This window comes from Furipterus horrens, unplaced genomic scaffold (genome assembly GCF_987537825.1).
Source record: "Furipterus horrens unplaced genomic scaffold, mFurHor1.1.pri manual_scaffold_2, whole genome shotgun sequence".
Lineage (NCBI taxonomy): Eukaryota > Metazoa > Chordata > Mammalia > Chiroptera > Furipteridae > Furipterus > Furipterus horrens.
In genome coordinates this window covers 186,204,488-186,220,350 of record NW_028327172.1, presented here as the reverse complement: position 1 = coordinate 186,220,350, position 15,863 = coordinate 186,204,488, and the positions used below count along the sequence as shown (strand labels likewise).

General features: G+C 36.1%; 1 protein-coding gene across 25 annotated transcripts in view; it reads left to right on the top strand.

Moving 5' to 3' along the window:
- FIP1L1 (factor interacting with PAPOLA and CPSF1) overlaps window positions 1-15,863 on the top strand; it is a 73,225-nt gene that overhangs the window by 9,058 nt on the left and 48,304 nt on the right. For 9 of the 25 annotated variants that reach the window (XM_090266881.1, XM_090266879.1, XM_090266868.1 and 6 more), the window contains 5 exons: window positions 6,450-6,514; window positions 7,059-7,166; window positions 7,563-7,693; window positions 7,958-8,026; window positions 15,232-15,341. In XM_090266881.1, the coding sequence (XP_090123007.1) occupies window positions 6,450-6,514; window positions 7,059-7,166; window positions 7,563-7,693; window positions 7,958-8,026; window positions 15,232-15,341 (483 nt within the window). The remainder of the gene's footprint in view (window positions 1-6,449; window positions 6,515-7,058; window positions 7,167-7,562; window positions 7,694-7,957; window positions 8,027-15,231; window positions 15,342-15,863) is intronic. The other 16 variants (XM_090266886.1, XM_090266884.1, XM_090266877.1 and 13 more) reach the window with 3 other exon arrangements.

Below are 15,863 nucleotides of genomic sequence, written 5' to 3'. Positions count from 1 at the left end.
ACCAGTCCCTTATTAACCTTTCCCACTCCCTTATTAACCTTTTCCACACTTTTATAAATACTACTTATGTTCTTAAACATATTCTACACCCTTAAACCTACGTAACTTTAACAACATACGTATACAGTACCACAAAATCCTGCGATATAGCGAAAAATCTGCAATAGATAATTAAATATAATATTTTTTAAAATCCTGTGATACAGTGAGGCCACAATAAGTGAACCGTGATAGAGAAAGGGACTACTGTAATTGCATGCAAATGTTAAATGTACATGGACTCCCCTAGTACTTTATCTGAATTTTATTTCTTAGAGTAGTGTCCAGTTTCAGGAATTCTAGTTATGTTTGTCCATAATTAGACTCTAAATTCCTTAAGAGTAGAAATCCCGGTTTATGAATTTACGTATTCCTTATATTGCCTTACATGTAGTAAGTACTCAGTAAATGTTTATTGACTAAGTAGACTAAATGTTTAAACAATTATCTTCGAACATTTTTTCCTCAACATTTGATTATGAAAATTTTAAAATCAAAAAAGTTCAAGGAATTGATGTGTGAACACCTGTTTACCCATTACCTAACTTACACAGTTTCATTTTGCTGTTTGCTTTATCATATATATATACACACATATGTATATCTACACATAGACATGTATACATAGATATACACATACATATTTACATGGATAGATGCACATGTGTGTATATATTATATATATATATGAATGCCTCTACCCATTCATCAATCCATCTGTTTTTTAATATATTTTTTAAGTATATTTTATTGATTATGTTGTTACAGTAGTTCCAATTTTTTTCCCCTTTGCTCCCCTCTGCCCAGTACCCTCCTTCCCTCCAATAGTCCCATCCCCCTTAGTTCATGTCCGTGAGTTGTGCACATAAGTTCTTTGGCTTCACCCTTTTCTGTATTATTCTTAACATGCCCCTGTCTATTTTGTACCAACCGATCATGCTTCTTAGTCCCTGCACCATTTCCCCATTTCTCCTCCTCCTCCTCCCAGCTGATAACTCTCCAAATGATCCCCACACCTATGATACTGTTCCTATTCTGGTTTGCTTAGTTGGATTTGTTTTTATTTTTAGATTCAGTTGTTGATAGTTGTGAGTTTGTTGTCATTTTAGTGTTCATAGTTTTGATCTACTTTTTCTTAAGTAAGTCCCTTTGACATTTCATATAATAATAACTTGGTGATGATGAACTCCTTTAGCTTTACCTTGTCTGGGAAGCACTTCATCTGCCCTTCCATTCCAAATGATAGCTTTGCTGGATAGAGTAATCTTGGTTGTAGGTTGCATTTCATCATATTGAATACTGCTTGCCAGTCCCTTCCTGCCTGCAAAGTGTCCTCTGAGAAATCAGCTGATAGTCCTATAGGCACCCCCCTGTAGGCAACTCTCCACCTCTCTCTTGCTGCCCCTAGGACGCTGTCTTTATCTTTCACCTTTGGCATCTCAATCATGATGCGTCCTGGTGTGGTCCCCTCTGGGTCCAGCTCACCCGGAACCCTCTGTGCTTCCTGGACCTGTATGTCCATCTCCTTCACAAAACTTGGGAAGTTTTTCTCATTTTTTTCAATTCTTGCTTCCTCGTTCTGCACTGGTTGACTGTTTTTTTCTTCTTTATGGTCCAAATCATTGATATGAACCCCGGTTTTCTTCCCTTCACCATTGGTTTTGTGTGGATTTTCCTTTGTTTCACTTAGCATAGCCTTCACTTCTTCTGTTATGCGTTTGCCATACTCAAGCATATCTGTCAAGCCTATGAGCATCTTTATCACCCATGTTTGGAATTATGCATCTGTTAGGTTGTCTTATCTCCTCATCTATTAGGTTGGCTCTCTCCTCGTCGCTTAGTTCTCCCACTAGAACCTTGATCCATTCCCCGTTTTGGGCCATACTTCTCTGTCTCCTCATTCTGACAGGCTCCTGTGTGTGTTTGCCTCCACATCCCAGGTAGCGCTGTGGCTCCTGTTACATTGTAAGGGGCAGGGCCTTAGGGATTTGTCGGTACAGGGCAACCTGTTTCACCACGTTGTGTCGATGTATGTGGGGGAGGGGTCCGAGAGGGAACAATGCTGCCTGCCCAGCACTCGCCCCTTTTTCAGGCACCTCTCCCACTTCCACACTGGACTGGGGCCCCTCTATCCGCTGCCCTGGCCGTCATTCCCAGAGTGGGTTGGTGTGCGGACATTCTATGACCATGGGGGCCCTTTAAACAAGCGGACTCTGCTGAGAGACGGGCACTGGTTTTCACAGTCAGAAGCAATAAGGCTTGATTTTCCCCGGTGCTGGAACCGTGAGCTGCAAGGTCTGGTGAGGAACCGGGAATGCTCCCCAGGTGTCCCTCCTGACTTTTTAAAACCTCTGACTGCGATTTCTGCTGGCCTGCCACTGCAGCCACCACACCACGCCCTCTCCGCCCCTCCTACCTGTCTGGATGACTGTTTCTTCTTTATATCTTTGTTTGCTGGACTTCCATGCAGTTTGATTTTCTGGAACTTCTGGTTTCTAGTTTTGAGGCAGTTGTACTCCTTCTTAGTTGTGGAGGGAGATGCAGTGTGTCTGTCTACGCCTCTGTCTTGCCCTGAAGTCCTGTTTTTTAATATATTTTTAATGCATTTTAAAGTATGTTACCTATCTTTCTAAAGGGTATAAAGCTTATTTAACCTTGATATCTCAAGATATGATCTCAAAACTGAAAGCCAGTGAAAAAATTAAATTTGGTGGACGTTTACTTTGTGTGCACTTCACAAGCACATTAAAGGACAAATTATATTCAAGGAATAATACTAAGTTGATTCATTCTTAGCTATTCGGAGGTACATAATAGCATTTTTGTTTTTTTGTAACATACTTTTGTTACAAAGTTCTTTTTATCTGTAAGGTAAAAAGAAAAGCTGGTATGAATAATTTATCTTGTATAGAGAAGTGGTTTCTCAGCTGTATATTTGAGATTCATCCATTCTTTCAGGATCACGTTAAAGACAGTTTGGCACTGTACTAATTGATAATAAGGATATAAAAAATAATAGTCTTTATCAGAAGTAGTGAGGAAAACAGATGTGAACAAATACTTCTGGTGCAGTGTAAGTGCTAGAATGGGAACATGTATAAAGTGATTTGAAAGCTTTTGAGAGCACAGTTGCTAAAAGCCTACAGGTATTGAAGAGGAGGTAATATTTGAACTTTTCTGAATAATACTTGAGTTAGAAGGAAGAGAGGGCTGATGATTTATCAGAGGATACTACTTAGACATAGTGCCAGCATGGTTTAAAGCAGGAGTCCCCAACCTTAAGGCGTGTTAGAAACTGGGCCGCACAGCAGGAGGTGAGCTTTGCTGGCATTACCACCTGAGCTCAACTTCCTGTCCCTCTCTGACCAGGCCCCCCCCCCCCCCCCCCCCCGTGCTGTCAGTGGAATAATTGTCTCCCAAAAGGTCGACCTCTGGTTTAAAGGAACCACGTCACATGGCTGGGGGATAAAGGTAGATGTGAAAGGATAGTTGAGACCACTTAAGGAGAAGAGAGTTAGCAGTTTTTTGGTGTTACCATGGACCTCTGGAGGTTTTCTTAGGCAGCTCAGGTTATTTGAAAAGATAACTCCAACAACAGTAGTTGAGATGGACTAGATAGAAATTAGTTGTTGAATTGATTGTCCACACGAGGTAATCCAAATTAAGCCAACAGCAGTAGTATAGGGATGAATGAGAAAATAAGGTATATTTGAGTGAGTAATATATAGAAATAAATAGGTAACTGGTTGGTTGTGAATGAAGAGAAAGAAAAAGGATTCGACTTAAAGGTTTCTAGGGCAGTTAATTGCATACACAACAGAGTATTACCATGTATGGGCAATTTTGGAGGAGCAGGTTAAAATAAAAATTTTTGATGCATTTATTTTGAAGTTTCTTTGGACACCAGAGTATAGGATCTAGCACCTATAAAAGTGTGAGACCTCGTGAGGGTCTATTGGACAGTACGAAATTTGCTTGGGTGCAACTTTTCATTTAAAAATTTTATTTATTTATTTATTTTAGAGAGCGTGAGAGAAACATCGATTTGTTGTCCCACTTATTTATTTTTGCATTCATTGGTTGATTCTTGTATGTGCCCTGACCAGGGATTGAGCCCACAACCTTGACGTATTGGGATTACTCTCTAACCAACTGAGCTACCCAGCCAGAGCTTAAGTGTGTTTTTCAGGTAGCTCAGTTTCTCTATAAACATTGAATACAATGGTTTGGTGACTTTAAAAAAGAAAAGTGATGTTTTAAAAAGTGGAATGTGGAAGGAAAGTATTGGTTTGACCAAAACGTTTGTTTAGTGTTCTCAGTAAAATAAAAGGCACTCTTTTCATTTTCATCATTAACCATTGATTCCAATATTTTGAGCATGTCACCTATCTCCTGGGTGATATAATATTGATTGTTTTCAGTTAATGTCGCGATTTGATCGCTATCACCTTCATCTGTTCTACCTGACTGTGAAGCATCGTCCAGCGAGAAATCTCCAGCATGAAACTTCAGAAACCACTTTTGACATGTTTGATCAGTGACAGCACCTTCTCCATACACTGCACAAATCCTTTTTTGTGTGTATTTCAGTTGCGTTTTACCTTTCTTTTGATAATAAAGCATAATATGCCAAAAATGTCGCATATTTTCTTCCATTTTCAATGGCTACACAAATGTGTTGTTGTTTTTTAATGTACGCTGATGTGACAGCAGTCACAATATAACAAAATTGTTTCAAATGAAGTTAAACACAACTAAGTGCCACTAGAGTAATCTTATGGAAAAAACAAACTTAATGGATGGAAAGAAAAATTCATTTATTGAACTTACAGCTAAGCCTTTTATAAATACTGTTTTGTTTTATCCTTTACTAGTTTTGTAAGAGGACTATTTAGAGACTGTCCTTGATGTTTGTGCATTTTACCTTCAAACATTTACCACTTCCGTACATCAAATATAGACTCTGAAAGTGCTTTTGCTGTGCTAAATTTAGGTTGTTGAAAAGTAAGCAACATGGGGCAGGAACTATATTTGTCTAGTGCCTCATTCTCCTTAGCTAGAAATATATGTGATATATTATTGGTACTCAGGCATTTATTAAATGAATTAATTAATGAGATGATTAAACAGTTCAAGTTAGTAATAATAGTACTGCTTGATAGTTAACAGTTTAATTGGGGCTACTTCATACTTGTTGCATTTATAGTGGTGGAGCTTTGTATAATTATTTAACATTTTAATTTACTTATCTTTATTTTTAAAGCAGAAAACAGAAAAATGGTAGTGCTATGTAGGTGGATAACTTAGGTCTGATAAACTTAATACATTGGAGATGCAAAGGTGGAAATTACTAGGCAGACCAAAAGCAGTGAATCTTCACAAGTCCAGTTGGCTAAACTTGTTAGGGTAAAGAACCAAATTAAATAGCATGACTATAATGTGAGAAATATATCATTGAAAACAGTATGTTTTTGCTCTCTGGAAATGGAGTCGTCTTCCTTACCTCCTCCCTGCTGTTCTCTTTCCCCTAATCTCTCCAATAACATATATCTATTTTGGTCAATATATATGTTTTTCTCCTTTTACACAAAAACACATTTATATTGAAAATCAGGGAGCTGTCTGTAGACGCAGGAAATTTATAAGTTCTAAGGGATCTTAAGTGACATTGCTAACGTTATACAATTAATAACAAAACTTGTATTTGAACCGGCATCTTTCTGACTCTAGATTACCCTCTCCACCTCATAACATATATATTATACTACATTTAAAAAGGTGTAGCTTAATAATTTTTTAGAGTGTATGAATTCATGTAGCAACCATCCAAATCAAGAGATTGAACATTACTAGCATTCTACAAACTTCCCTCTTATTTTTCCCACTTAATTGTTAACCATAGACTACCACCAAACACTGTTGTTCTGCTTTTACTTTAGACTTATTTTTGAATTTCATGTAAATTTATTCATTTTATGGATAGAAGTACGCCTTGGGTATTTGAAAGAGGATTTATCAACAATATCAAATACAGGGAGGATTAAAGGGAGGTCACTGAATTTGGGAACAAGGAGAAATTTCAATCTTGGCAGGATTGCTGTATATGTTGAATTAACTAGAAGATGAGAAAATGAAGACAAAGTATATAAACTTATCTTTCCTTCCCAGCCAATTTTCTGTGAAGTGTCTTATAGTGGGATATTAAGTTAATAGCAGGTAGGTTTTTGAGATGGGAAAACAACTCAGACTTTTAAATAATATTTGTTTTTATCTTACTGAGCAAGTGACAGACTGTGTGAGTCATTGTCAGTTTATCCAGTCACTATGTGGGTGTATAATTCATTTGTACACATTGAATATATTGCTATTTTTGTTTAGGTTTCTCAGGATAATATTTATTTTGTTTTTAGGAGTTATGGTACAGCACCTGTAAATCTTAACATAAAGACGGGAGGAAGAGTCTATGGAACTACAGGTAAAATTTTTATTTGCAGCTGCATCAATAGGAAACTAAGGCATATATTTGCATAGGTCATGACTAGATTGTAATAGCTATAACAGCTCAATTAAAGGTATCAGTTTTTAAAAAACAACAGTTTTGACCATATATCACAGGGCTAGATAATATTTTAGGCTGTGTGGGCCACATAGAGTTCCTGTAATGGTGTTTTGTTTGTTTTTTCCTTGTCTTAACCCTTTAAAAAGGTAAAAACTTTTCTTAGCTCACAGACTGTACAGAAACTGAATTAAAACATGGAAGTTAGCAACTTCCTAGTGGTGCAGGAATCCCATATTGTAAATAACAAGTCCCTAATCTCTATCCATTTTATCTTATAGCTGTACCATAAAGTTTGACCTACCTTTTATTTACAGTAAACATTAATGCTTTTTTTGGAACCTTTGCCATATATATAGTGCTAGCAATAGTGAAAAGGTGTCAGTGTTTTCTGTTTGTCTGTTGTGTATGCCAGCTTCTTACTAATGTAGCTCCTTCACCATTTTGTAATTTTATAAAATAGGAACAAAAGTCAAAGGGGTAGACCTTGATGCACCTGGAGGCATTAATGGAGTTCCACTCTTGGAGGTAGATTTGGATTCTTTTGAAGATAAACCATGGCGTAAACCTGGTAAGGTTATTGTGGATTATATCGGTATCAAAAGATTTATAGTATAAACAATCATTAGAAAAGTATTTTTTAATATCAGTTTAGAATATTATTGTTTTAATGTCATTTTTATAATAAATGCATGAGACTGATAATGAATTTATTAAATGTTGCTCGTGACCTTGCATATTAAAGTAGACTTGCATATTTTACTATAATGCATTTCTAAAGGAAATAATTCTGATGAAAAATTCTTATAATCCTATTTCTTTTGGTAATTGGGAGAACTGGTAAAATTAGAAGGGGTTATAAGACTAATAGAACTATAAATTTATATTTTATAGTTCATTTTATTTTATGTACAGCATACAAATAGAATTGAAATATTTGTACACTAAAAATATTTTTTATCTCTAGGTGCTGATCTTTCTGATTATTTTAATTATGGGTTTAATGAAGATACCTGGAAAGCTTACTGTGAAAAACAAAAGAGGATACGCATGGGACTTGAAGTTATACCAGTTACCTCGACTACAAATAAAATTACGGTAATTAAAAAATGTTCCAAAATATTACAGCCTTTTCTACTGTCCCAATTTTACTTCCCAAATAAATCATGTTTTCCTCTAAAGGTGGTTAAAAGCTATATAATAGTTTTAAAATTTCATTTTTTTTTTACTGTTTGTTTTTTTCCCCTTCTTCCCTTTCAGTTTCATATTAATGATTTTCTGATGTTCTTAGTTTCAAGTCACAGACTAGCCACAACTAGTCTTTATATGGCCTATCAATTAAAAAATTGTTATTTAACTTAGGCCGAAGACTGTACTATGGAAGTTACACCAGGTGCAGAGATCCAAGATGGCAGATTCAATCTTTTTAAGGTGAATTTTAGTAAATTATCCTTGGTTGCTCTCATTTTTTGTTCTGGAGTCTGCTTCCATACCACTACTCAAGGGACAGGATTAAAGTGGAAATAGCTATCTTTTTTTCCAAACCTTCAGCTTCCTGGTGACTTACAAATTTGCTGATTGTTGTTCTGTCTCCACTTTTGCAAGCATGTGAATTTATAGCCTATCGTACTAACAAATGCCAAGTAAAACTATTCTTGCTATATGCTGTGATTTTATTTTTAGTCATAGTATGTTTGTAGGATATAAAAGTTAATGCCAACAGGTTTAAGTTCTGCTATAAAATTTTATCAGAATTAGAGATTCATTATTCCAAATTTTCTTTTTAAAAATGGTAAGGAAGATGGCTTATTATCTGTATGACCCTGAAATTCTTGGTATAGTTTAAGATAGCTCAAGAATCTTAGGCATTCTTTGAGAGTCTTTTGAAAAGACTCAGCAAGATAGGATAAAGCCATTGATTTTAAATTAGTACTTTAAAAAGGAGTAGGTTTAGTGAGGTACTCGAAAGCTGATACTACCACTTGTGTATCAAGTCTGATTTTTGGCTTCTCCATTCCATATGATCACAGACCAGTCCAAAGAATAATATATTTTCATACTTCTTTAATACATAGCAACCTACTCTTCTCGAAACCTGATGGTGTACTCTTCTTTCTTTACCTTAATTCTTAATTTTTGATTCTTGTACTGAATGACACTGGGATGAAGACTGGGAGTGGCTTTTAGATTGGGTTGTACATTTAGGGAACTTTTGTGTGCAGGAACTTTTTTTTTTTTTTAATTTATTTGTTTATTTATTTATTTTTAGAGAGAGGAGAAAGGAGAAAGAGAGGTAGAGAAACATCACTGTGTGGTTGCCTCTCACGCACCCCCAACTGGGGACCTGATGTGCAACCTAGTTATGTGCCCTGACTGGGAATTGAACCAGCGATCGCAGGCTGATGCTCAATCCACTGAGCCACAGCAGCCAGGGCTTGGCAGGAACTTTTTTGTGTCCCTTTTAGAACTGCAACTCTGTCCACCAAAATACTGCCTTATGCAATACATGTGCTATATCCGCAGATGTAGCAGCTCTGCTGGACACAATTCTGTATAAAGAATTTAATTTTAATTTACATCCTACTCTGGGTGAGTATTTGGTTCTTGTTCTGCTGTAACTTATTTTGAAAGTACGTGGTGATATTTTTCATATTTTAAATGACATCAGGTTCTTTTTGATGATATCTACTTATTGAGGCATTGAATATATTGCTATCCATGATTACAATGAATAGATAGAAAAGTTGTTTTGATAATGAAGTAGTTTATTTGCAGTAGTGCTTTGTGTTTTCTTCCAACAGAAATGAGAATTTCCTTTGTAAACTGGCAGCTTCTGTGTACTTTGTCTTTTTGCAGTGAACTTCTTAAACTAAAAAATAAAGAAACTTCTAGGGACTGGTCTCATTGAAGATAGCCATTGTGAATGAGTTTTTTAATATACATACTATATACTGAAAAATTATTTTTGAAGTTCTTTTTGGTTATTTGATCCTGAATGAATAGAATATGAATTTAATGAGTGCAGTCTAATGGGTTTTTTTGCTTCAATAATATGGTTAAATATTACTCATCTGTTAGAAATAAATAGGGTGTGTAATTTAATGTGTGGCTCACTTTTTTTTTCTTTTTCTTTTTGATGTATATTGTGGCCTGTAGGGTATATTTTATTGATAATGCTCAAACTCGGCAACTAATGGTGTGTGGGAGTGTTTGGCATTTTTAGACTACAATTTGATTTACACTGAATTTCAGAGAAGTTTCTATCACCTTAAATTTAAAAAATATCCTTGCCCAGGCTGGGTGGCTCAGTTGGTTGGAGCACTGTCCCATATACCAAAAAGCTGTGGGTTCAGATCCCCTGTCAAGGCACATACCTAGGTTGCAGTTTTGATCCCGGGTCTGGGTGCATATAAGAGGCAAGTGATGGATGTTTCTCTGTCTTTTCTCCCCTCCATAACCCCCCACCACCACACCCCCCCAAAAAAATAATCAGTAGAAAATATCTTTAGGTGAGAATTTTAAAAAAAAAGAAATATTCTTGTTGGCCCTTGGCTGTGTAGCTAAGTTTGTTACAGCATTGTCTTGATGCACCAAGGTTGCAGGTTCAGTCCCTGGTCTGGGCAAATACAAGTCAACCAATGAATGCATAAATGGGCAGAACAACAAATCGATGTTTCTCTTTCTCTCTCTCTCAAATCAATAAATAAAAATTTTTAAAGAAAGAAAAAAAATATCCTTGTTTAGATTTCTGTGGGATTCTTATTTTTTGAAAAAGTATTACTTGTCTGTTTTACTATTCTGCCAACTATGGAGAGTACAAAAAAATTATAAATATGTAACTGGTATTCCAAATATGCAGAGGTAAATTTCTTAGGTCATTGGCAGCCGTCCGTCTCGAGAGACGATGGTGTAGCTTCTTAAGAATATCTGCACCGCCGAGAATGGCTGTGCAGTCCGACTCGGGAATGACACGGTATCTGTCTCCTCCCGTGTTGAATCGACATCTTGCGATGACGCTGGAGTGTCCTCTCCAGTGAAGCTGAAGCTACAGAGCCTGGGCAGGGTGATATGGAGGGTCTGCTGTTGCCCATGCAGCAGACCCCCCCCTCTCTTCGCAGCTGAAGGGTCCAAGGGAAAGACGGAGTCAATACAGCTTGGCTTCAGGTGCGCCGCAGGAGTTGCCGGTGTTGACTACAACGTCGAACCGCCTTAGGGACTCCGGCTCCGGATTTTCTGTCGGGGTTTACTCCCTTAGCCTTTCCCCTGAAGAGGTATGCCGCAAGGCAGCGGAGGTTTTTTGGAGTCAGAGTTTTCCTTCTCTGATGTGCCCTGACTGGAAGATCGAACCAGCGACACTTAGCTCGCAGGCCGACGCTCAATCCACTGAGCCAAACCAGCCAGGGCCAAATTTCTTAGGTAGTAAGTGCTAAAATGTATATTTTAGACAAAAAGCTATAGAAATTAGAGTTAATTAGAAATTATTTTGGAATTAGAAATTGGGTGTTATATACAGGTTCATTCTATTTGTGTGTGTGTGTGTGTGTGTGTGTTGTTGTTGTTGTTGTTGTTGTTTTAGTCTAAAGTAGGCTGCAGTAGTAGAGAAGCGTATGCCATTTTAATCAGACCCTTTGGAGACTGCAGAAGAAGTTGCAAATTGAAGAAATTGCTTAGGCAAAGAAACTTAGGTTTTAATTGAGTAGAAGTGAATGAGAGGATTATTTAAGAAATTGGCATTATTGGATTAGAGAGTTCTTTTTGGAAAGGAGAAGAGAGGTGGCTTTGTGGAGTGTGGTTTAATTCTAGAAGCCTAGAAATAAATATGAGTTGGAGGGCTACTGCCTATTTGTGAACAGGACAGTGACTTTTCTCAAACGTTTGTTGATCCTTGACCATTCAGTCATGAGAGAGGCCACCAAAAAGGTGATTGGAAGTTCTGTGCATATGAATAGAACTTACTGACTGCAGGCTTTACTGCACGCTAATAAGCTTTTTGTACAATTCCTGCTGTCAGTATCTTTAGGTTGTTTTACTTTTTGTGGTTTTGTGTGTGTGTGTGTGTGTGTGTGTGTGTATGTGTGTGCGGTAATCTGATTTTTCAGAGAAGGCATTCCTAGAGGATTTATACATGGCTGATTTGAATGTTGACAATTCCTGAACCTTTGGGATCCTGTCATGAAAATTAAGTGTCTTTGCTTTGTCTTTGCTGATTTAGGATTCATGTTTCTTTGGTCTGCTAAATCAGTTACTATTTTTTCATCCACTTTCAAAGTCCTGAATTTTGTTGCTTTCACAGTCTTTTTGTTCTTGTGGCTTGAAACAAAGTTGTGTTAATTTATGTGGTTTTCTTCTTTTTCTTTTTTGCACCTTAACATTATGTGGCAAATGGTTTCCTAGGTCATTAAAGTTTTTTGATAAATAACACTTTAAATAGTTGCATAGCCCATTATTTTGATATACTATAATTATCAAATTTCTTTCTAGATATTTTGTTTATAATGTCAGACTTATAAATAATGGTATAAAGGGCAGCTGAATGAAATTTCACAGAATAATTATGTTTTGATATAGTAGTAGCATTTTGGGGGTGAATATTTAGCTTCTCAAGTTTACAGACTAGTCAGCTTTTGTTTGAATATGTAGGTCTGACATGAATTTGTTTTTAGAAAATCGGTCATGGTGTTTTACAGTCATTTAAAAATATTAGATCATGTGAAAAAATAGTTTGTGTTCTGATTAAACAGACTTTGAGTCTAATCATGAGTACAGCATCTGAAGACAAACAAGTGGATAATGATAATGGAAGTTGATTAGGAGGGTTGCTAAAATGGTGAGAGTTTTCAGAATTGTTTAATGAATGTATTATGAAGAAAGTAAGAAGAAAACTGAGGAAATACAAGTGGTTTTACATGTTTTAAAATCTACCTATCTTCCTGATACCTTTTCTTTTCTCGGATTCATACTCTTTTTCCCTTTTTCTTTTTTCTCTCTTCTTCCACTTTTCTTCTCCAACCCTTTTCCCTTCTCCTTCCCAATTTTTAATTGGGCATTGACTGTGCCAAGAAGTATCTCAGGTTGTGTGTGGAGAGGTGAGCATTACTGACATAGATAGACCCTGTATCTTAAGAGTTTATCTGAATTCATGGGAAAGATAAGTATTAATTAGGTAATAATGCCAAAAATTATATAGTTATAAACTCTGTGTCCTATGAAAACCTTCGAAGGAAGAACTGACACTTACGCTGAGTCCCAAAGTCAGTCAGCAAATACAGTATATTGAGCACTCATTGCATGCCAGCGTGCTGTTTTTGGCACTTGGGTTATAGATTTGAATGGCCACTGTCTGTGTTTTCAAAGATTCTGTGTTACTGTGGCAGCAAATAGACCATAACCGTACAACAATAAATGATTTCAGATAACTATACTAAGGAGAAAGTATGAAGAAAATAAAAATGATAATATGATAGAGATTGTTCAGGAATGGTTAGAGAAGGCCACTCCAAGATGACATGTGAACAGTATTTGAATGACTGGAAAAAAGATACCCATGATACAATCTGGGGAGAGAAGTACAAGGAACATCTGATTCAAAAGCTCTCATAAAGAGGACTTTATATACTTAAAAGAATAAGAAAAAAAAGTCACTGTGACTGGGTATAGTAAAGACAAGTCGGGGAGAAATAGAGGTATGCAGGGCCCACACCATGTAAATCCTTGTGGGCCATTATAGGAAGTTTCGCTTTTGCTCAGTTTGCATTGGGCAGCTATTAGAAAATTTTGAGCAGGGAGAGACATGAGTTCATTTACACTTTAATAAGATTGCTTTGGCTCTGTACAGACCATGGATTTTAGACAGGTGAGACCAAAGCAGAAAGGCAAGTTCTTTAGTAGAATGATTTGAGATGTGGCAGTGGGTTTGACCTGCTTTTAGGAGTAGACATAATACATGCTTGAATTTTATATATATTCTAAAGGCAGTGTCAACATTGGATATTCATACGTATTGGATAATTGTTAGGGGTTTTTTGTTGGTTTTTTTTTTCTTGAGCAGCTTGGCAGATGATGGTACCATTTACTTGTGTGAGAAAGACTTAGAGAGGATCAGGTTGGGGGATAGTGGGAAATTAGTAGTTTTGTTTGAGATACTTATTAGACATGAAGAAGTTGGATATAAATTACTGGAGTTCAGGGGAACAGTTGAGACCACAGTGTCAACTTGGAGTATTCCTGACATCCTCAGGAAAAGTGTTGCATTTCTTTTTCTGTGTTCTCATAGGAGCTTTTATCTATAGCTATTTTTTTCATATCATCTATTGTATTGCTTTCATTGTTTGTATGTCTCTCTTTTCCCATGGTCTGGTTTGTTGTATTTTTCGGTGTAGTCTCAGCTTCTGGTACAAATAGATATTTAGTAAATGTTTTATGAATGAATCATGTTTAGTTACTGTCACCACATTCTGTCAATTTGACCTGTCAGGTGTCTATGAGATTATTTCTTTTTTATCCTCATTGTGTTAATGTTGATCCACATCATGCCTCATTAGGGTTCGTGCCTGGATTTTTTTCTTTAAGCAGTGGAACTTTTTTCCAAATAAAATATCAGTGTTAAATCCTGATTATATTGAGGTACCAATTAGGGTCTGGGTATGGCAGTATTAATAAGAGATCTGGCTATAATGTCTCAAATATAAATATATAAATAAGAGTTTCTTTTTTCCACAGTGATTATTTGAGAGGTAGATGGTTTCTGGAATTGAATCAGTGGTTTGACTGTGTCAGAATCAAGGTTTCTGAGATTCTCTTGGCCTTTGCCTCGTGGGGAAAGGAAAGTTGTAGAATTTAGTCTGAACAGAGGCAGTAAAATATAAATAGGGCACAGAGTATGATGTAATGTTATTCAAGTACATGGCAACTTGAACTTAGTTTGTTTATATTTAACAAATTAATGACAATTTTAAGATGGGAAGGTGAATATAAAAGCAAGGTACATAAGAAGATATTTCACCATTGTAAAGGATAACTATGGACCATATTCAAAGGATCTAATAGGAGCAGAAAGGATGGACAAATTTGGGAGAAATTGTGGAGTACTGGCTTGAAAGTGAATATAAAGAGGGAGAAGAGGTATTAAGGGGACATGACTTTCAGGTTGCCAGTGCACAAAACTGGCAGGATGTTGATGATGGTGGGAAAAGGGGAGAAATAGTATGGAAGTGCAGGAGCAGATCATTAATATCTGTGTTAGAGCAAATCACAGTGTAAATGGTCAGAATGGCTAAGGGTAGTGAATATAGAAGGGGAAAATTCTTCAAAGCTTTCTTGATTTCTGAAACATGGAGTTGTAACCAAGTATTTTGGACTTACATGTGGTGATCTGAGGGAATTAATGAAAGTCCTAAAGAGTTGTAGTTTATTAGACTTTTAAGTGACATTTTTAATTTTTGGAAACACTTTGATTTCATAATCCATCTTCTGTGTCTTTCACCTAATGGTATTCTAAAATAGGTTAATTTTATTAAATATTCAATAAAACATTTTCTATTTAATTTGATATCAAATGTTACAAATTTATTTAACACCTTCAGTGTATTATTTTTGTGTTCTCTTAAATTAAACAAGCTAATAACCCCTTTTTTAAGGTACAGCAGGGAAGAACTGGAAATTCAGAGAAGGAAGCAGCACTTCCATCTACAAAAGCTGAGTTTACTTCTCCTCCTTCTTTGTTCAAGACTGGACTCCCACCAAGCAGGTTAGTGAGACCATTGTAACTCAATTTATTGAAGGCATTGGTACCTTGTATTGGTGCTATATGAAGTATAAAAGCTCTGAATGTGCTACCAAAAGATTGGAACATTCTACTTCGTTTTAGTACAAAATCAATTATTTGTGAAAAACTTGTCTGGGTGCTCATTCATCTTTAAAAAAATCAAAGTAAGCAAGTAATAGAGTTTGGTACTATAGTTACATGAGTGTATAGAGACAATTTTACCTTCAGGATAGTTGGTGACAACGGTGGTCTTGCCTTTTTCTGTGCCTTGTATTCTTATTTAAAGAATTATTGGACTTTCTTAAATCTAGATCTCTTAGCCTAAAAGTGTTTTACTAATTTTAGTAAAAGAGATTATTGAAATTTCAGCCTGGGCAGTCTTTCAGATTAAAACCTTTATTTTTTTTTCTTTCTTTTGTTTTGATAATATCTAACTTTGAATTCCACAAGATACTAGTTTTAAGAGGCAAATACACTGGAAGATATCCTTTTAATTTAAATGTA